We start from the raw sequence: 21,513 nt of genomic DNA, 5'->3' as shown, positions 1-21,513 counted from the left end.
CTACATGTTGCTCTGAAGGTATTAGATATGAGTAACATTTACAATCACTTGCCTTTAAATAAAACCTACTACCTTCCACAGTCTGGATGGGCCTCATCCAATCAGTCGAAAGTCTTAAGAGCAAAAACTCAGGTTTCCTAAGGAAGAAGAATTGTGCCTTAGGGCTGTAAATAGCCATCCTGCTGGAATTCCAGCCTGCCACCTGGCCTACCAGTTTCAGACAAGGCTGCCAGAGTTTCCATCCTGTCACCTGACCTGTGGATTTTGGACTTGCCAGCCCACACAATTGCATGATGCAATTCCTAAAATTAATCAGTCAGTCTCTCTCTTTCTGTGTGTTTGTGTATGTATTTTATCAGTTCTGTTTCTCCGGAGAACCCTAAGACAAAAGCCAACTCAAAATAGCCAAAACAATCTTGAAGAAGAACAAAGTTGGAGAGTACTCACTTTCTGAGTTCAGAGCTTACTATAAAGCACATCAGTTCATTGTGGTACTGGAATAAGGATAAACATGTAGATTAATAGAATATAATTGAGAGTTCAGAAACTCTGACGTTTATGGTCAGTTGATATTTGACAAAAGTGCCAAAATAATTCAATGGGAAAAATAGTCTCCAACAAATAATGCAGGGACAACTGTATACCCATCCACGTGAATGAGCTTGGATCACTGTACTGCACCATATACAAAACTTTTCTCAAAATGAATCATAGACCCTATATGCAAGAGCTAAAACTAAAACTCAGAAAAAACATAGGGGTAAATCTTCATGACCTTGCTGATGGATATGTAAAATGGTACAACCACTTTGGAAAACAGTTCGGCAGTTTCTTAAAAGGTAAATGTACTTGCAATCCAAACCAAAAAAACCAAACCCGCTGCCCTTGAGTCTATTCTGACTCATAGTAACTCTCTACAACCCAACAATTCTACTTTTAGGTATCTATCCAGGAGAAATAAAAACTTATGTCCACGTAAAGACTCGAATGTTTATAACAGTATTATTCATAATAGCCCCAAACTGGAAACAATTCAAATGTTCATCTACTAGTGAATATATAAACAAAGTGTGATATATCCATACAATGGAATATTAATCAGTAATAAAAAGTAACAAATGACTGATACATGAAATACCATGATTGAATCTGAAAACATGCTAACCGAAAGTAGCACGAAACAACAGAGAATATATTTTGTTTATTTATATGAAATTCTGGAAAAAGCAAAATTAATCTAGAAACTAGATTAGTGGTTGCTTGGGATTGACTGGGAACACAGACTGACACAGGCGGGCACAGTGGAACTTTTGGAGAGTAATGGAATTTTAAAACTAGACTGTGGTATTGGTTGCACACCTGTGTAAATTTACTAAAACTCACCAATTTGTACACTTAAAATAGATGAATTTTATATAATGTAAATTATATGTAAATTAAAAGTTGATCTGTGTGTTTATTTACAAAAGAATGGAGGGAAATACACCAAAACAGTAATGATATTTATGTATAGTTTTGAAGTTACAGGTGATTTTTATTTCTTTCTATGTATTTTATCTATTTTTATATAATGAGGATGAATACTTTCTTGATAAAAAGAAAGAAAAAATGCTTTTAGGTGTGTTGGGAAGGAAAGGAAAGCTTATAGCTTCAGAAATAATTTTGAGAAAAAATCACAATTCAAGAAGATTTTTATTGATTTTTTTTAAATCAAACTAAAAGAACAAGATTAGTTACTTTTTGTAAGTCAAATTCTGCCTATTTCCTATAATTCGATTTATTTTCCTCTCTAGTGTATGTCTGGATCCTATCAAGAAGCGAAAACTTTGTTGAAATCCTACTTACAGCAACATGGTTATGGCTCCTGGATTGTGAAATCTCCCTGTATAGAACAATTTAGTATGTGAATTAGGCAATCCCCTATCAGATTAAAAATCTTGTACTTTTTGGTGTGTTTGACTAGTAAAAATATTTAAAAATACTGGTGGCCTTCAACTTTTAAAATCAGGGTCTTGCAAACAAGTGTCCAGAGGTTGCTGAACATATGCTAAATACTCATGTCACTTCACATGAAAATATTAAGAGTTTTTTAATTTGAGGGAAAAGAATTACCTGATTCTAAATGTAGCATTCTCTATTTTTACCGTCATTTTTAAATCATTACTTTTTTTATTGAGTTTCAAAGAAAGAACATTTTCTCTTAAGTTTTTGGTTTAACTGTAAAGTTATCCCTGCAGCTAAGGTATTCAATGTTATGTAGCTGGCATCTCACTCAAGTGTTGTTGTTTTGTTTTTTAATTAAAAATTAGAAGTCAGGAATACAAATAATAATTCTTATTCATTTGTTGATATTTCAACAGATGTTTGAGTGCCTAATATTTGCCAGTCTTACCATGCTAGGTGTTAGTAAAAACACAGTAGCTAAAACGTCATCTCGCATATCAGAGGAGTTCATGAATGCAAACTCCACATATAAATGCAGAAAAATGCTAACCATGTTAGGGAATAGTTTGATGAATCACTTATTTCGATTAAGAGAGGATTATCATGTATGCTTTATGTAAGATTGAACATTTCAGGTGTTTTCTAAGATTCAGTTATACCGAACATAACTGAATCCTTTACAATTCAAATTAGTAGGCATTTCTAATTTATAGATCAGCAAAAGACTACTTAGCTTTATATTTGTGTATACAGTGATTAGATGAAAAGGGAAAGTTTTGTTACTCTTCAGTATATCTTTAGTGAAATTGTTAGATTGTTCCGTATTTTTGCCCCTTCAACATATTCCTTGGTATCAATCATAATTTATAGACACACCTTGGAGATACTGCTGGTTTGGTTCCAGACCACTGCAATAAAGCAAATACTGCAATAAAGCAAGTCACATGATTTTTTTTTTTTTTTTTTTTGGTTTCCCAGTGCACATAAAAGTTATATTTACACTATACTGTAGTTTTTTGGTATAGTCTGTTAGTAGCCCTGGTGGCACAGTGGTGAAGAGCTATGGTGAGCTACGGCTGCCAACCAAAAGGTTGGCAGTTCGAATTCACAAGCTGCTTCTTGGAAACCCTATGGGGCAGTTCTACTCTGTCCTATAAGGTTGCTTTGAGTTGAAATCAACTCGATGGCAACAGGATTGTTTTTTTTTTTTTTTGATAGTCTGCTAACTGTGCAATAGTATTATGTCTAAAAAAACAGTGCATATGCCTAAATTAAAAAATATTGCTAAAAAATGCTAACCATCAGCTAACCATCATCTGAGCCTTCAGTGCATCATAATCATTTTGCTGGTGGTGGTTCTTGCCTCGATGTTGATGGCTCCTTATTGATCAGTATGGTGGTTGCTGAAGGTTGGGATGGCTGTTGCAGTTCTTAAAATAAGACAACAGTGAAATTTACTGCATTGATTGACCCTTCCTTTCAGGAAAGATTTCTCCATAGGGTGCAGTGCTGTTTGATGGCGTTTTACCCACAGTAGCACTTCTTTCAAAGGTAGAGTCAATCCTCTCAAACCCTAAAAAAAAAAAAAACCCTGCCACTGCTTTATTAACTAAATTTGTATAATATTCTAAACCCTTTGTTGTTGTTTTAACAATGTTCACAGTATCTCCACCAGGGGTAGATTCCATCTCAAGAAACCACTTTCTTTGCTCATTCATAGGAAGGAACTCCTCATTCACTCAAGTTTTATCATGAGATGCAGCAGTTCAGTCACACCTTCAGGCTCCACTTGTAATTCTAGTTCTCTTGCTGTTTCCACCACATCTGCAGTTACTTCCTCCGCTGAAGTCTGAACCCCCTCAGTCATCCATGAGTAGTATTTTGAAAGGAATCTTTTTTTCTGAGCATTAGGTCTCAACAGTGGGCTAAAATATGCAGTAAACTATGTTGCAAACAGATGTGCTGTCATCCAGGCTTTGTTGTTCCGTTTATACACAGGCAGAGTAGATTTAGCAGAATTCTTGAGGGCCCTAGGATTTTTGGCATGGTAAATGAACGTAAAGTCACCAGCTGCGTGAACCCCTAACAAGAGAGTCAGCCTGTCCTTTGAAGCGTTGAGGCCAGGCACTGAGTGCTCCTCTCTGGCTGCGAAAGTCCTAGATGCCGTCCTCCAGGATAAGGCTGTCTCGTCTCTGTTGAAAATCCACTGTTGAGTGCGGCCCCCTTCATCAGTTATCTCAACGAGGTGTTCTGGATAACCTGCTGCAGCTCCTGCGTAAGTACTTGCTGCTTCACCTTGCGCTCTTTCCTTAAACCTGGTGAACCAACCTCTACCGGCTTCACATTTTTCTCTGCGGCTTCCTCCCCCCTCAGCCTTCACAGAACTGAGGAGAGTTGGGGCCTTGCTCTAGGTTGGGCTTTGGCTTCAGGGAATGTTGTGGCCGGTTTGATCTCCCATCCAGACCACTAAAACTTTCTCCGTATCAGCAATAAGGCTGTTTGCTTTCTTACCGTTTGTGTTCACTGAAGTAGCACTTTTAATTTCCTTCAAGAACTTTTTCATTTGTCTTCACAACGTGGCTGTTGCACGAGGCCTAGATTTCGGCCTGTCTTAGCTTTGTCTTCTTCACTAAGCTTAATCATTTCTAGCTTTTAAAGTGAGAGACATGCGACTCTTCCTTTCATGTGAACTATTATAGGCATAAACTCTATGGGGCAGCTATATACTCTGTCCTATAGGGTCGCTATGAGTCGGAATCAACTCGATGGCACTGGGTTTTTTTGTTATTGTAGCCTATTAGTTGTAGCTATTAGTTGGCCTAATTTCAATATCGTGGTGTCTCAGGGAATAGGGGAGCCCAAGGAGAGGAAGAAAGACAGGGAACAGCTGGTCGGTGGAGCAGCCAGAACACACACATTTATCGGTTCAGTTGACCATATTATATGGGTGCAGTTCGTGGTGCCCAAAACAATTGTAATAGTAACATCAAAGATCACAGATCACCATGAGAGATAACAATAATGAAATATCTGAAATATTATTAGAATTACCGAAATGTGACACAGAGACATGAAGTGAGCACATAGTTTTGGGAAAACGGTGCCAAAAGACTTGCTTGATGCAGGGTTGCCACAAACCTTCAATTTGTAAAAAAGCGCTGTATCCGTAAATTGCAATAAAGCAAAACACAATAAAACGAGGTGTATGCTTGTGTTAAACATGTGGCTTTCAGACTCTGCCCCTTTAGCTTGGATTTTTGTTAAACTTAGAACTCCCACGCCTGCCCCATATGTTGTTATAATCTCTAATGAGATTGATGTGAGATGTTTTTGGGTTTTTTTTTTTTTTTAATATTTTCAAAGTGTGGTAAAGTTCAGTTAATGAACAGTGAAGTTCTAAAAAACCATACTTATATGTCAGTAGTCTGTACTTACTAATATTCAGCTAAACCATGTGAAATTGATGTTTTTTGTAGTTTAAAAAGGGTCAAATATGGGCAATTTCATATGCTTCAAAATAAAAATAAGTTCCATTTCCATCAGTTAGATTTTATTTATTACTTATTTCTCTAAACTGATACTCTTAAGTATTTTTAGTTTTTTCTGGATTGTTCCCTTTAAAAGTGAACTTCTAGCCTTTACTTACATTATTTTATTTCTCCTTGTTAGTAAATTTGCCTTTGCAATGCAAGATTTTTACCTTTTATTGGCTCTTCATATTCCTGGGTATTTTGCTTTTAGCTGACACAGAATATAGAAAAATACCAAGTAGTCAATATTTGCCTCTTCCTGCCTAATTTGTAAAAGTCCTTGAATTAGGCATTGCAGTGGGAATCAGTAAGAACAGTTTCTCTCCTCAAAAAGTTTACAGTTTTAAGGGGAATAAAGAACAAATATATTCAGCTGTTTTATGGGCAAAATGTAATAAGAACCACATATGTAATTAATATATAGTAAATGGTATTTCTGTGTATTATGTGCTTTGTATACTCAATTACATGTGGTATTTTAGAGAAAGAACAGCTTATATCAAGATAAGAGGTATCAAGAAAGATTTTATAAAGGGGAGGTGGCATTTAGTAGAAGGCAGTGAACTCAGGGTCAGGAGATGGATGTGAGTCTAAACGTTGGCCTTCGTAACTGTGACCATTTTAAGTTCTTTAATCACCCTGAGCTCAATTCCTTATCCTTATGTTACAAGGATGATACTGATATTAGTGGTTTCATTCTTTCTTCAGGGATGGAGGAGTGATAGGAAGGATCCCAGGCTGCTTTTCACCAAAAACAGTGGTGCTTTTTAAACTATTTTATTATATACTAGGGTTCTGCATGATACTTTGCTTGAAGAAAAGCAAACTTTAAATTCAGACTACTAAACTTTAACTTCTAAAATTGTTAAAAACCACTAAACTAGTTAGGTCTAAATTTAAGCCTTTGTTTAGCTCTAAAGCTCTGTTACCTGAGTCAAAGTTTGAAGGATGGTAGATAAAATTTGGTAGGCCGAAGTAGGGGAGAATGCATTCCAGGTGGAAATAATAAAGCAAAGATTAGGGACAAATTGTATATTTTTGAAGCCAGAGTATAGGACATTGGATAGAAAAATTGAGAGTTGAGTCTAGCAGAGATTCACAATCCGGTAGGGAGAAAGGAACCCTTGAAGGATTTTAGTGTAGAGAAGTGATGTAATACCATTCTGCAGCATTTTCTTTATTATTACAGAAATGTTCAAGGTAAGGACTCTTAATATATATATATATATATCACACACATACTCATGTATGTATAACCACAATTCCATTATCTGAAAAATTAATTCTCCGATTATCTCGTAAATGTTGTTCAGTGTTGGAATCAGAATCAAAAGTAAATCCACGTAGTGCAGCAGGAGCTCTGGGGGCACAGTGGGTGAAGTTTGTGGCTGCTAACCAGGTCGGCAGTTCCAACCCTCCTGACGCTCTGCAGAAGGAAGATGTGGCAGTCTACTCCTGTAAAGATTGTAGCCTTGGAGACCCTATGGGGCAGTTTTACTGGTCCCATAAGGTAGCTGTGAGTCAGAAGCAACTTGATGGAAGTGGTTGGTGGATATTGCAATTTGCATGTTCATTAATTATCTATTAATCTGTAGATTTCCTCTCACCCTCTTTTTTTTCCTTATAATTTAGTTGTTGAAAAAAAAAACAACTGGGTCCTTTACCTGCAGTGTTTCCTCACATTCTGGATTTTGCTGCTTACATCTCTGTGGTTCATATAACATGTTGCTCTGTCCTCTGTATTTACTGAAACTAATAGTTAAGTCTAGAGGCTTGATCAGATTCAGATTAAGTTTTTTTAGCATCAGTACTTCATAGATAGTGTTGTATACTTTCATCAGAAGACACATAATGTCTGGGTTCTCCTTATTTTTTTGATGTTAGCAGCCATTGATGATCTTTGCCTAAATCCATTATTTCATTAGGGGACGCAGGTGAAACTCAGTTTTTTTTCCTATGGAAAGAAACTTCCTTTCCTAAATTATTTAGTTACCTGGGATGTAGTTGGTGAAGAACAGGCAGAATTCTTTCCCTTTCTTTACATTTTCAAAATAATTTGGTGGTTCCCTGTCATCCTCTAAAAAAGGTGACAAATGAGGATTTTTTTTCTTTTTTTAGTATCATTATGAATTCATGGATTTAAGCATATTTGGGTTTGACTCCATTTCAGTTAAATCTCATATAGATGCTCAAATTGTTCTATCTGTGATCAGTAAGAGTCCTTTTTGTAAATATATTTCAGTATTCACCTAGGTAATGTGTTTGATGCTATTTTAAGTAGTATTATTTTGTATGTTTTATTTCATGTTTGTTACTGATATATAGATATGCAATGGGTATTTTTTATTTTGGTCTTATATCCAATGACCTTGCTAAATTAATTCTAATGCTTTATAGAGCCTTCTGGAATTTCTTCATATTTAATCATGGCATATGTATATAATGACAGTTTTATTTCTTCTGTCCCAATCTTTATTTTCTATTTGCTTTTTTGCACTGGTTATGACTGCCCCTAGAAAAGGACATTAAGCTTGGTAAAGTAGAGGGTCAGCGAAAAAGATGAAGACCCTCAGTGAGATGGATTGACACAGTGGCTGCAACAGTGGGCTCAAGCATAACAACCATTGTGAGGATGGTATAGGACCGGGCGGCATTTCATTCTGTTGTACATAGGGTTCCTATGAGTTGGAACCGACTCGACGGCACCTAGCAACAACAGTATAACTTCTAATGCATTGTGAATAGCAATAAGGAGCAGTGTCCTTGCTCATGTAGGAACTTCATCATGTCTGTCGGTGCCTGTGTCTTTTGAATATGACCACCATAGTCTTAGATAGCTTCCCTACTTTCCGTTATGCCTCACCTTGTGCATTTGCTGCCCCATACTTGGAATCAGCCATTTCTATAAGGAACCTAGTTCATTTTAATGAAGAAATCATAATTTGGGCACTTGGGATACCTATTGATACTGCAGTTTATGCCTAAGTCTTTTCAGAGAACAGCTAGAAAATACACATATATTTAAGATAAAATGTGTAGTTCATAATGATACTTCCATTTCAAATTCAGGTCTACATGCTTTTTAGTTAACCTCTTAAATCTTACATTTGTATCTCTCTCGCACCAAAATCCTGATGGCTATTCATACTAACATAATTTCTTATTTTTTTTTCCACAACACACAGCAGTCTCAGAGTAATGATACTACCACTACCATCAATAATATTACTGAAAATAATTTAGAATTGTTTTTGTCCTTAGAATATATTCCACCAGATATGTACAATTTAATATGTTTTAATGTAACCTAAAATAATCTATGTTGTTATGCCTGCAACTCAAGACACAGTTCAGATCATTTGTTTAATTTGACTTTCAGTATTTAAAAGTCGAGGATTGTTTTTTATGTAAAAATATAACGTGGTTCTCAAGTCAAATCTGTAATATATGGTATATAGAGAAGTCTAACTTGTGTCTCTGTTCCTTCCATCCAGAGAGTATATATGAACATGCTCGCTCTCTCAGTTTCTCTTTCTCTTTGTGAGTGTGTGTGTTGTATATAGCTATTTATTTAGATTTCTGGTTTATGCTTACATTATTTTTTATGTAAGTATATATGTGTGTATGTATACACCCACATGCTGTTGTTGCTAGGTGCCATCTACCCAGTTCCAACTCATAGTGACCCTATGTACAACAGAACTGAAACGCTGCCTGGTCCTGCACCATCCTCACAATCATTGCTGTGTTTGAGCCCATTGTTGAAGCCGCTGTGTCAGTTCATCTAGTTGAGTTTTCCTCTTTTTCATGTGAAAGCCGGACAATGAATAAGAAAGACTAAAGAAGAATTGATGCCTTTGAATTGTGTTCGTGAAGAATAATAAATATACAATGGACTGCCAAAAGAACGACCAAACCTGCCTTGGAGGAAGTACAGCCAGAATGCTCCTTAGAAGCAAGGATGGCAAGACTGTGTCTTACATACTTCAGACACGTCAAGAGGGATCAGTCCCTGGAGAAGGGCATAATGCTTGGTAAAGTACAGGGTCAGCAGAAAAGAGGAAGACCCTCAATGAGATGGATTGACATGGTGACTGCAACAGTGGGCTCAAGCATAGTAACGATTGTGAGCATGGTGCAAGATCAGGCAGGGTTTTATTCTGTGGTACATAGGGTCACAATGAGTCAGAACAGACTCAACAGAACCTAGCATAACATAACACAACATACTATATACACTCTTCTACACCTTGCTTTTTTCACTTAATTCACTCTGGCAGTCACTGTGTAAGAGTATACAAAGATATTTTTTATTACATTTTACAACATTCTTTTGTTGTGGACATAACTATAATTTGTTCAACCAATCCCCCCATGAATGGATTTTTCCCCCCATTTTTTACTTTTATAAATAGTATTATAGCAGGACTTTTTTAGGTTCATTAGATAAGAAAAGACTGAAAAATCAGGAGACTAGTGACAATACTCTGGGTCAGAGGTAATGATGACCCAAACCAGGGTTCTGACAATGAGGTTATAAAGGAGAAGATAAACTCAATCAATGGTGGGTGTCTTGGTCATCTAGTGTAGCTATAACAGAAATACCGCAAGTGGATGGCTTTAACAAAGAAAAGTTTAGTCTCTCACAGCCCAGTAGGCTAGAAGTCCAAGTTTGGGGGGCAGCTCCAGGGGAACACTGTGTCAGCCCCGGAGGAAGGTCCTTCTCATCTGTATTCCCTTGGTCTAGGAGTATCTCAGCACAGGAACCTCGCAAGCCCAAAGGACGCGCTCTGCTCTCGGCACTGCTTTCTTGGTGGTATGAGTTCCCTCTGTCTCTCTGCTCACTTCTTTCTTTTATATCTCAAAAGAGATTGGCTTAAGACACTACCTAATCTTGTAGATTTCATCAGTATAACCATCCCTAACCCATCTTATTACATCACAGTGATAGGATCTACAACACATGGGGAATCACATCAAATGGTAAAATGGTAGACAGTCATACAATATTGGAAATCATGACCTAGCCAAGTTGACATATTTTTGGGAAACAGTTCAGTCCATGACAGTGGGGGAGATAGGATCTAAAAATAGATGGGATATGGAGGACAAAAGAGATGGATATGTCAAAGAACAAGTCTGTGGCTTTGAGCTGGATGACTCGAGGCACCATAAATACAACTAGTGAAGTCAAGTATGGGATCTGATTTGGATGAAAAAAAATTTGAAGTTTTGACATACATTTAAAAAAAAAAAAAATTTTTTTTTTTTTTAAATTAAGGTGGTAATAATATTGTCAGTTGTATATTTTCAGCAATTGGAAATAGTAGTGAAGACCTTGAGAAAGTTTTGGAGTAGAGACAAAGATACGGAAATCATTTGAGAAGATGTAATTTTTCAAGTTGTGAGAAAAGACATTTGCCTCTTTCCAGGGCAAAAAAGGCAGGGCATTAGGCTAGACCTTAAGGAACACTTATATATTGGATTTGGAAAAATAAGACAAAAGTTAGATGGAGTTGTCAGATAAGTAGGTGAAGAGTGAGGATAGCAGATAGAGAAATTTAAGGAACCACTTAATAAACACCTTCGAGTGTTGCAGAGGGGACAAGGAGGATGAGGACTTCAAAAAGATCATTGGATTTAGCAACCAGGAGGAGATTTTAAAGCAGTGGTTCCCAAACCCAGTTGCCCAGGAGAAGCACTACTCCAAGATACTCTGATTGAGGAGATCTGGGAAAAGGCCCCAGATCTGCATTTCAACAGGTTATTCAGGTGATTCTGATGTAGGTGGTACTTTGACCACATGGAGAAATACAACCCTACAGAATAAAAGGTGTGGGGTTCCTGTGATTAAAGAGTGAATGGGAGATGAGAATTTGGAGACAATGACTGCACTCTGTTCTTTCTTGCAGCTCGGTGGTAAGAATAACGGTTTTTTTTTAAAATATTTATAAGGTTGAGATTTCATGAATATGCATGAATTTATACTGGAGCCACTTAAAGTGATTTTATGACTGTTTTGGGGGATAGTGGATGTTAGCCAGGTGAGAGAATTGACCCAGATGGAATTGGATCAGCTCTGATTAGGAAATCTGGAATAATGTGAAATGGCTCAAGCCAGAATTGGGGGAAATAAACTGAGAGTGAAGAGAGGCATTGAATGGAAATTTATGAAGCAGCTTCATTGAGGAGGGGGCAGATATGAAAGAAAAGGAGAGTGTATTTAGGGCATTTTCGAAGTTTGAATTTTTAAGAGATTTAACCCTGGCCTAAAAAAAAAATTTTTTTTTTCTTTCTCTTTTGTCATGCCTCTCCCTCATGCATCCCCTCCCCCAGTCTAACTCAGTTACTAGCAGAAATAGTGCAATAGTAAAATAGGCCTGAGTGATGGCTTATGAATGGAGATTGATACTTTTGAGTCCTTTCAGCTTTTGAGGTTTCTGTGTGGGGCCTAGGCCAGTTGGAGCCCTAGCTAGTCAGCTCTGGACTCAGGCAACCTATTGTTTACCTCACGGTGCCATTTTCTCACCTGTGCCGTGGCATGAAAAACGTTAGAAAGCACTAGTCTAAGCTCTTTAATAAAAATATGATGTTTATCATGTATTAAGGCAGCTATGAGTTGGAATTGACTCAACAGCAGTTTTGGTTTTTTTTGGTATAGGGATTTGAACAGACATTTAATTATATCTTATAGAAAATTAGAATTTTTGAGTTGGGAGGTATTTTTCAGATATATATTTATTTCACTCTACACATGACGCATAGAGGTAAAATGACTCAACGTGACCGACCATTACTTTAAGGAAGCCTTAGATAAAGCTTGTGAAAAGTAATTTAAGAGTATAATTTGTACATGAAGTATGTACAAATATTTTGAAAATAATGATGGGTACAGGATATGAACGTTGTCATGCTTAGCAACAATAGTTAATGAAGGAACATTATGACTTTCAAATCCAAGTTTATTTTCTTTGAGAATGAGCTGAAGTTGATGGTTCCTGGATAAAGATACGAGAAAGCATATTTCTAAGTAGACAGGAAGCTTGCGAATTTTCTCTTTAGAGGCTGTCTGATTCTAATACTGTCCTATTAATTAAGTTAACTTAAAATATAGATTACTATTCTCTCACCTCTTGTGTTACATAAATGTCAAAAATATTTTATTTTGTTTAGCATAATAGTTTTAGTATTACTAAAGGTGCATCCTGACTACCAAAATGTTATTTGTTCCTGGAAATAACATACCTGTTTCTATTGTTAAAAATTCTGCTGAACCTGAATTGCCTGTCTTTGTGGTATTTTAAGTATGAATCATTTTCTATTTTCATAAAAACTATAATTTTTAGTTGTTACATGATGGTAGAAGTGAAAAAATGTAGTACTTCTAGAAGGTTTGTATGTCCATTAATACTTTAAAATGAATAATTTCCTGGGAGTCATAGTTTTAATTGTTCTATGTGTATCGATACATTATTCTAGTCTTTCAGAATCTTGCTTTACATTTTGACTCTAATGCAGATACAATTCTCTATCGTAGAAACATTCTAACATATAACTTGTTTTATATTACAATATTAATCTATGTGCATACTTTTTTAAAATTTTAATGCTTTCATTTTTCTATCAACTCTTGTTGAATTATTTCATTAACAGAAAAATATTTTAAAATACAGTTTGATATCACTTTTAAGTCAAACTTTGAATATTTTAGCCCTGAGGTGTTTCGCTGCTAACCAAAAGGTTGGCAGTTGGAATCCACCAGCCACTCCTTGGAAACCCCATGGGGCAGTTCTACTCTGTCCTGTGGGGTAACTATGAATCAGAATCGACTCGATGGCAATGGGTTTCGTTTTTTTTTTGTTTTTAAACTAAAAAAATACGGAGCTAATATTGTCTGCAATGTTTGCACTGTCAGAAATGCCATTTTTTTTTTTGAAGTCTACCACAGTCTCCCAGTTACGTATTGCTTCCTACTTCTATGATGAAGCATCATTCTTAAATCAGTTTGGATAATTCAGTGTTTCTTGAATATATTCCTGTGCTTTTCTGCTGTATTGTCTTTACTTAAGCTCTTCCCTCAGCTCCTTGTTGTTGTTCTTAGGTGCTCTCAAGTCGGTTCTGACTCATAATGACCCCATGTACAACAAAACAAAACTCTGCCTGGTCCTGCACCATCCTCACAGTCATTGTTACGCTTGAGCCCATTGTCGCAGCCACTGTGTCAGTCTATCTCGTTGAGGGTCTTCCTCTTTTTTGCTGACCCACTGCTTTACCAAGCATGATGTCCTTTTCCAGGGTCTGACCCTATAGATAACACGTCCAAAATATGTGAGATGTTATGTTGCCGTCCTTGCTTCTCGGGAGCATTCTGGTTGTACTTCTTCCAAGACAGATTGGTTATTTCTTTTGGCAGGCTGTGGTATATTCAATATTCTTCACCAACACTACAATTCAAAAGCGTCAGTTCTTTGGTCTTCGTTATCCATTGTCCAACTTTCACGTGCATATGAGGCGATTGAAAACACCATAACTTGGGTCAGGTGCACCTTAGTCTTTAAGGTGACATCTTTGCTTTTTAACACTAAAAAGGTCTTTTGCAGCAGAGTTGCCCAATGCAATGTGTCTGTTGATTTCTTGACTGCTGCTCCATGATGTTGATTGTGGATTCAAGTAAAATGAAATCCTTGACAACTTCAGTATATTCTCCATTTATCATGATGTTGCTTATTGGTTCAGTTGTGAGGATTTTTCTTTTCTTTATGTTGAGGTGTGATCCATATGGAAGGCTGTGGTCTATTATCTTCATCAGTGTTTCAGGTCTTCGCTTTCAGCAAGCAAGGTTGTGTCATTTACATAACGCTCAGCAAGGCCAAATATCTCCTTCACTCCATCATTGTCTGTCTAAATTCTTCTTCTTTCTAGGGACAGCTAAAATAAAGTTTCCATGAAACTTTAAAACCTTATTGCCTTAAATGTCTCCTTCATCTCTGAACTCACATATACTATATTCCACTTTTATTACAGTTATTTTTACATGTCTTCTTATAGGGTTGGAAACCCTGGCGCATAGTGGTTAAGAACTGTGGCTCTTAACCAAAAGGTCGGCAGTTCGAATCTACCAGGCACCCCTTGGAAACCCTATGGGGCAGTTTTACTCTGTCCTAAAGGGTTGCTATGAGGCGGAATCGACTCCACGCCAGTGGGTTTTATCATAGGATCTCTATGAGTTGGAATCAACTTGACAGCAACAGGTTTTAGGTTATCACTACTACTAAATTGTAAATTTATTCATTTTTTATTTAGTTGTTGCTTTCTGGACAAAAACTTTCCTATACTAACAAAAAAAAATTAGTTAATAAATATTAGCTTATTGAAAACTTTACTAAAAATTTTAATTCTCCTCAGCATTGAAAGGTCCAGCTATTCTTCATGTCTCAAAACATATTTGATTTTACTACTGCATAAATTCAGAGCATTCTTGGGTTCTCAGCTACATGTTTTTATAAATGAGTTGTCTCATAATTTGCTGCTAAGATCTTAATGATTCTTCTTGTTAGGTGCCATCGAGTAGATTTCAACTCATAGTGACCCCATGTGGCAGAGTAAAATGACCCATAGAGTTTTCTAGGCTATACTCTTTACAGGAACAGATAGCAGGGTCTTTCTCCTGCAGAGCCACTGGGTGGGTTCCAACCACCAACCTTTCATTAGCAGCCAAGCACTTAACCGTTATACTACCAGTGCTTCTTTCTTAATTATACCACTGTATTACTGTGCCCCCCTCCATTTTTTCCCATAAAGCAAGTATTTCCTACCAGAAGTTTAAAAAAAAAAACTCTATTTTGAAGTATTTATAGACTCAGAAGAAGTTGTAAATAGTACAAGAGGACTTGTGTACCCATTACTCGGTGGTACACTTACATAATTATAGCACATTGTTAATACCAGGAAATTGAAAATAACACCATACAGTTAACAAGACCTTACTCAAATTTTATCAGTTTTTGCACATATTCATTTTGTATGTGTATATGTACAGTCTTATGAAATATTTTCACATATATAAATTTAACCATCACCACAATCAAGACACAGAATTGTTCCATCACCATGAAGGTACACCCTCATGCTACCCTTTTACTTTCATACCCTCTCTCCCCCAACCTCTGACCACCACTGATCTGTTCTCTCTTTGTATAAAATTTTGTCATTTCAGGGATGTTATATAAATGAATTCAGACAGTATATCTGTTGGAAATTGGCTTTTTTTGCTCAGCATAATGACCTGGAGATCAGTCCAAGCTCTAGTGTGTATCAATAGTTTTTTCTTTTTTCTTGCTAAGTCCTACGGTCATGCACTGCATAACATCCATTCAGGCGATACCCTACCATGTATACATCTATGGTCCCATAAATTTATAATAGAGTCCAGAAATTCCAATCAGAGAACAGGACAGAGTGGATGTAACTGGACTTAGTAACTGCAACAGCTTCCCACACACAGCACGTGTATTCACGTCTCTTGTATATAAAACAATTGCACTGCCAGGCATATACTGGTACCAGCCCAAACCCAGTGCCGTCGAGTCGTTTCCGACTCATAGCGACCCTATAGGACAAAGTAGAACTGCCGCATAGGGTTTCCAAGGAGCACCGGGCAGATTCAAACCGCCGACCCTTTGGTTAGCAGCTATATCATTTAACCACTACGCCACCAGGGTTTCCATATACTAGTACAGTACGTATATAACCTATAATACACATGTCTGATAGTCATAATTCAGATGTTACTGGCTCGTGTATGTACTGTACTGTATTTTCTGTCATCCCCAGGTTATGAACATTCAATTTACATACACCCTGTAGTTATGAACCAACCCCAGTAAAGCTTATTAGAAATTTGAGGTACATACAATGGTTCATAATAACAAATGGGCGTTACTTTGCAGCACACATCAAAACATTACTGTATTATTATATTAAAGATGTTTTAGTGTATCTGGAAGTGTTTAATGTTTTTTATGCACAGAAAAGTGCATGAAAACCCTGCACTATATACTGTGTAATACTGAGGCAAACACGTACAAATTCAATTTAAAGACAGACTTAGGAACAAAACTTGTTTGTAACCTGGGGACTACAGTGTTCGCACACCGTCCAAGTCACATAAGGTCCTGTTTCACAGAACGTATTGTGTATGTTAAATAATGCATGACTCTATTTCATTATATAGATTGCCACAATTTGTTTATCCCTTCACGCATTTACGGACATTTGGGATTTTTTCCAGTTTTGTTCATCATAAATAAAATGGTGATGAATGTGCATTCATTTTTTTTCAGGAACATAATTTTTCATTTCTCTAGTATAAATTCAGAGAAGAGCAATTGTTTGGTCATGTGGTGGGTATGTGTTTAACTTTTTTTTTATTAACTTTTATTGAGCTTCAAGTGAACATTTACAAATCAAGTCAGTCTGTCACATATAAGTTTACATACATCATACTCCGTACTTCCACTTGCTCTCCCCCTAATGAGTCAGCCCTTCCAGTCTCTCCTTTCATGACAATTTTGCCAGCTTCCAACTCTCTCTATCCTCCCATCCCCCCTCCAGACAGGAGATGCCAACACAATCTCAAGTGTCCATCTGATATAATTAGCTCACTCTTCATCAGCATCTCTCTCCCACCCACTGTCCAGTTCCTTTCATGTCTGATGAGTTGTCTTTGGGGATGGTTCCTGTCCTGTGCCAACAGGTCTGGGGACCATGGCCGCCAGGATTCCTCTAGTCTCAGTCAGACCATTAAGTATGGTCTTTTTATGAGAATTTGGGGTCTGCATCCCACTGATCTCCTGCTCCCTCAGGGGTTCTCTGTTGTGCTCCCTGTCAGGGCAGTCATCGATTGTGGCCGGGCACCAACTAGTCCTTCTGGTCTCAGGATGATGTAGGTCTCTAGTTTATGTGGCCCTTTCTGTCTCTTGGGCTCTTAGTTGTCGTGTGACCTTGGTGTTCTTCATTCTCATTTGCTCCAGATGGGTTGAGACCAATTGATGCATCTTAGATGGCCGCTTGTTAGCATTTAAGACCCCAGACGCCACATTTCAAAGTGGGATGCAGAATGTTTTCATAATAGAATTATTTTGCCAATTGACTTAGAAGTCCCTTAAACCATGGTTCCCAAACCCCCGCCCTTGCTCTGCTGACCTTTGAAGTATTCAGTTTATCCCAGAAGCTTCTTTGCTTTTGGTCCAGTCCAGTGCAGTTGAGCTGACCTTCCATGTATTGAGTGTTGTTCTTCCCTTCACCTAAACCAGTTCTTTTCAGCTAATTAATCAGTAAAAAAACCCTCTCCCTCCCTCCCTCCCCAACTTGTAACCACAAAAGTATGTGTTCTTGTCACTTTATACTATTTCTCAAGATCTTATAATAGTGGTCTTATACGATATTTGTCCTTTTGCCTCTGACTGATTTCGCTCAGCATAATGCCTTCCAGGTTCCTCCATGTTATGAAATGTTTGACAGATTAGTCACTGTTCTTTATCGATGTGTAGTATTCCATTGTGTGAATATGCCACAATTTATTTACCCATTCATCCGTAGATGGACACCTTGGTTGCTTCCAGCTTTTTGCTATTGTAAACAGAGCTGCAGTAAACATGGGTGTGCATATATCTGTTTGTGTGAAGGCTCTTGTTTCTCTAGGGTATATTCCGAGGAGTGGGATTTCTGGGTTGTATGGTAGTTCTATTTCTAACTGTTTAAGATAACGCCAGATAGATTTCCAAAGTGGTTGTACCGTTTTACATTCCCACCAGCAGTGTATAAGAGTTCCAATCTCTCCGCAGCCTCTCCAACATTTATTACTTTGTGTTTTTTGGATTAATGCCAGCCTTGTTGGAGTGAGATGGAATCTCATCGTAGTTTTAATTTGCATTTCTCTAATGGCTAATGATCGAGAGCATTTTCTCATGTATCTGTTAGCTGCCTGAATATCTTCTTTAGTGAAGTGTGTGTTCATATCCTTTGCCCACTTCTTGATTGGGTTGTATGTCTTTTTGTGGTTGAGTTTTGACAAAATTATGTAGATTTTAGAGATCAGGCGCTGATCGGAGATGTCATAGCTGAAAATTCTTTCCCAGTCTGTAGGTGGTCTTTTTACTCTTTTGGTGAAGTCTTTAGATGAGCATAGGTGTTTGATTTTTAGGAGCTCCCAGTTATCGGGTTTCTCTTCGTCCTTTTTGGTAATGTTTTGTATTCTGTTTATGCCTTGTATTAGGGCTCCTAGGGTTGTCCCTATTTTTTCTTCCATGATCTTTATTGTTTCAGTCTTTATGTTTAGGTCTTTGATCCACTTGGAGTTAGTTTTTGTGCATGGTGTGAGGTATGGGTCCAGTTTCATTTTTTTGCAAATGGATATCCAGTTATGCCAGCACCATTTGTTAAAAAGACTATCTTCTCCCCAATTAACTGACACTGGTCCTTTGTCAAATATCAGCTGCTCATATGTGGATGGATTTATATCTGGGTTCTCAATTCTGTTCCATTGGTCTATGTGCCTGTTCTTGTACCAGTACCAGGCTGTTTTAACTACTGTGGCTGTATAATAGCTTCTGAAGTCAGGTAGAGTGAGGCCTCCCACTTTCTTCTTCTTTTTCAGTAATGCTTTGCTTATCTAAGGCTTCTTTCCCTTCCATATGAAATTGGTGATTTGTTTCTCTATCACCTTAAAAAATGACATTGGAATTTGGATTGGAAGTGCATTGTATGTATAGATGGCTTTTGGTAGAATAGACATTTTTACTACGTTAAGTCTTCCTATCCATGAGCAAGGTATGTTTTTCCACTTCAGTATGTCCTTTTTAATTTCTTGTAGTAGAGCTTTGTAGTTTTCTTTGTATAGGTCTTTTACATCCTTGGTAAGATTTATTCCTAAGTATTTTATCTTCTTGGGGGCTACTGTGAATGGTATTGATTTGGTTATTTCCTCTTCGGTGTTCTTTTTGTTGATGTAGAGGAATCCAAGTGATTTTTGTATGTTTATTTTATAACCTGAGACTCTTCCAAACTCTTCTATTAGTTTCAGTAGTTTTCTGGAGGATTCCTTAGGGTTTTCTGTGTATAAGATCATGTCATCTGCAAATAGAGATAATTTTACTTCCTCCTTGCCAATCCAGATGCCTTTTATTTCTTTGTCTACCCTAATTGCCCTGGCTAGGACTTCTAGAACGATGTTGAATAAGAGCGGTGATAAAGGGCATCCTTGTCTGGTTCCCGTTCTCAAGGGAAATGCTCTCAGGTTCTCTCCATTTAGAGTGATATTGGCTGTTGGCTTTGCATAGATGCCCTTTATTATGTTGAGGAATTTTCCTTCAATTCCTATTTTGGTGAGAGTTTTTATCATAAATGGGTGTTGGACTTTGTCAAATACCTTTTCTGCATCAATTGATAAGATCATGTGGTTTTTATCTTTTATTTATGTGATGGATTACATTAATAGTTTTTCTGATATTAAACCAGCCTTGCATACCTGGTATAAATCCCACTTGATCAGGGTGAATTATTTTTTTGATGTGTTGTTGAATTCTATTGGCTAGAATTTTGTTGAGGATTTTTGTATCTATGTTCATGAGGGATATAGGTCTGTAATTTTCTTTTTTTGTGATGTCTTTACCTGGTTTTGGTATCAGGGAGATGGTGGCTTCATAGAATGAGTTGGGTAGTATTCCGTCCTTTTCTATGCTTTGAAATACCTTCAGTAGTAGTGGTGTTAACTCTGCTCTGAAAGTTTGGTAGAACTCTGCAGTGAAGCCGTCCGCGCCAGGGCTTTTTTTTGTTGGGAGTTTTTTGATTACCGTTTCAATCTCTTTTTTTGTTATGGGTCTATTTAGTTGTTCTACTTCTGAATGTGTTAGTTTAGGTAGGTAGTGTTTTTCCAGGAATTCATCCATTTCTTCTAGGTTTGCAAATTTGTTAGAGTACAATTTCTCATAATAATCTGATATGATTCTTTTAATTTCAGTTGGTTCTGTTGTTATGTGGTCCTTTTCGTTTCTTATTCGGGTTATTTGTTTCCTTTCCTGTATTTCTTTAGTCAGTCTAGCCAATGGTTTGTCAATTTTGTTAATTTTTTCAAAGAACCAGCTTTTGGCTTTGTTAATTCTTTCAATTGTTTTTCTGTTCTCTAATTCATTTAGTTCAGCTCTAATTTTTATTATTTGTTTTCTTCTGGTGCCTGATGGATTCTTTTGTTGCTCACTTTCTATTTGTTCAAGTTGTCGGGACAGTTCTCTGCTTTTGGCTCTTTCTTCTTTTTGTATGTGTGCATTTATCGATATAAATTGGCCTCTGAGCACTGCTTTTGCTGTGTCCCAGAGGTTTTGATAGGAAGTATTTTCATTCTCATTGCATTCTATGAATTTCCTTATTCCCTCCTTGATGTCTTCTATCACCCAGTCTTTTTTCAGGAGGGTATTGTTCATTTTCCAAGTATTTGATTTCTTTTCCCTAGTTTTTCTGTTATTGATTTCTAGTTTTATTGCCTTGTGGTCTGAGAAGATGCTTTGTAATATTTCGATGTTCTGGACTCTGCAAAGGTTTGTTTTATGACCTCATATGTGGTCTATTCTAGAGAATGTTCCATGTGCGCTAGAAAAAAAAGTATACTTTGCAGCAGTTAGGTGGAGAGTTCTGTATAAGTCAATGAGGTCAAGTTGGTTGATTGTTGTAATTAGGTCTTCCGTGTCTCTATTGAGCTTCTTACTGGATGTCCTGTCCTTCTCCGAAAGTGGTGTGTTGAAGTCTCCTACTATAATTGTGGAGGTGTCTATCTCACTTTTCAGTTCTGTTAAAATTTGATTTATGTATCTTGCAGCCCTGTCATTGGGTGCATAAATATTTAATATGGTTATGTCTTCCTGATCAATTGTCCCTTTTATCATTATGTAGTGTCCTTCTTTATCCTTTGTGGTGGATTAAAGTCTAAAGTCTATTTTGTCAGAAATTAATATTGCTACTCCTCTTCTTTTTTGCTTATTGTTTG

At 37.0% G+C, this 21,513-nt stretch overlaps 1 protein-coding gene across 2 annotated transcripts in view; it reads left to right on the top strand.

Annotated features, from left to right (window-relative positions):
• Nucleotides 1-2,450, top strand: part of ADAD1 (adenosine deaminase domain containing 1) — a 49,885-nt gene extending 47,435 nt beyond the window's left edge. For both annotated transcript variants that reach the window (XM_003410428.3, XM_003410427.4), the window contains exon 11: nucleotides 1,794-2,450. In XM_003410428.3, the coding sequence (XP_003410476.1) occupies nucleotides 1,794-1,907 (114 nt within the window). In that variant the 3' untranslated portion in view covers nucleotides 1,908-2,450. The remainder of the gene's footprint in view (nucleotides 1-1,793) is intronic.
• The last annotated feature ends 19,063 nt before the right edge of the window (nucleotides 2,451-21,513 follow it).

Source organism: Loxodonta africana, chromosome 5 (assembly GCF_030014295.1).
Source record: "Loxodonta africana isolate mLoxAfr1 chromosome 5, mLoxAfr1.hap2, whole genome shotgun sequence".
NCBI lineage: Eukaryota > Metazoa > Chordata > Mammalia > Proboscidea > Elephantidae > Loxodonta > Loxodonta africana.
The sequence above is the reverse complement of the archived record's forward strand: the minus strand, read 5'-3'. Positions and strand labels throughout refer to the sequence as shown.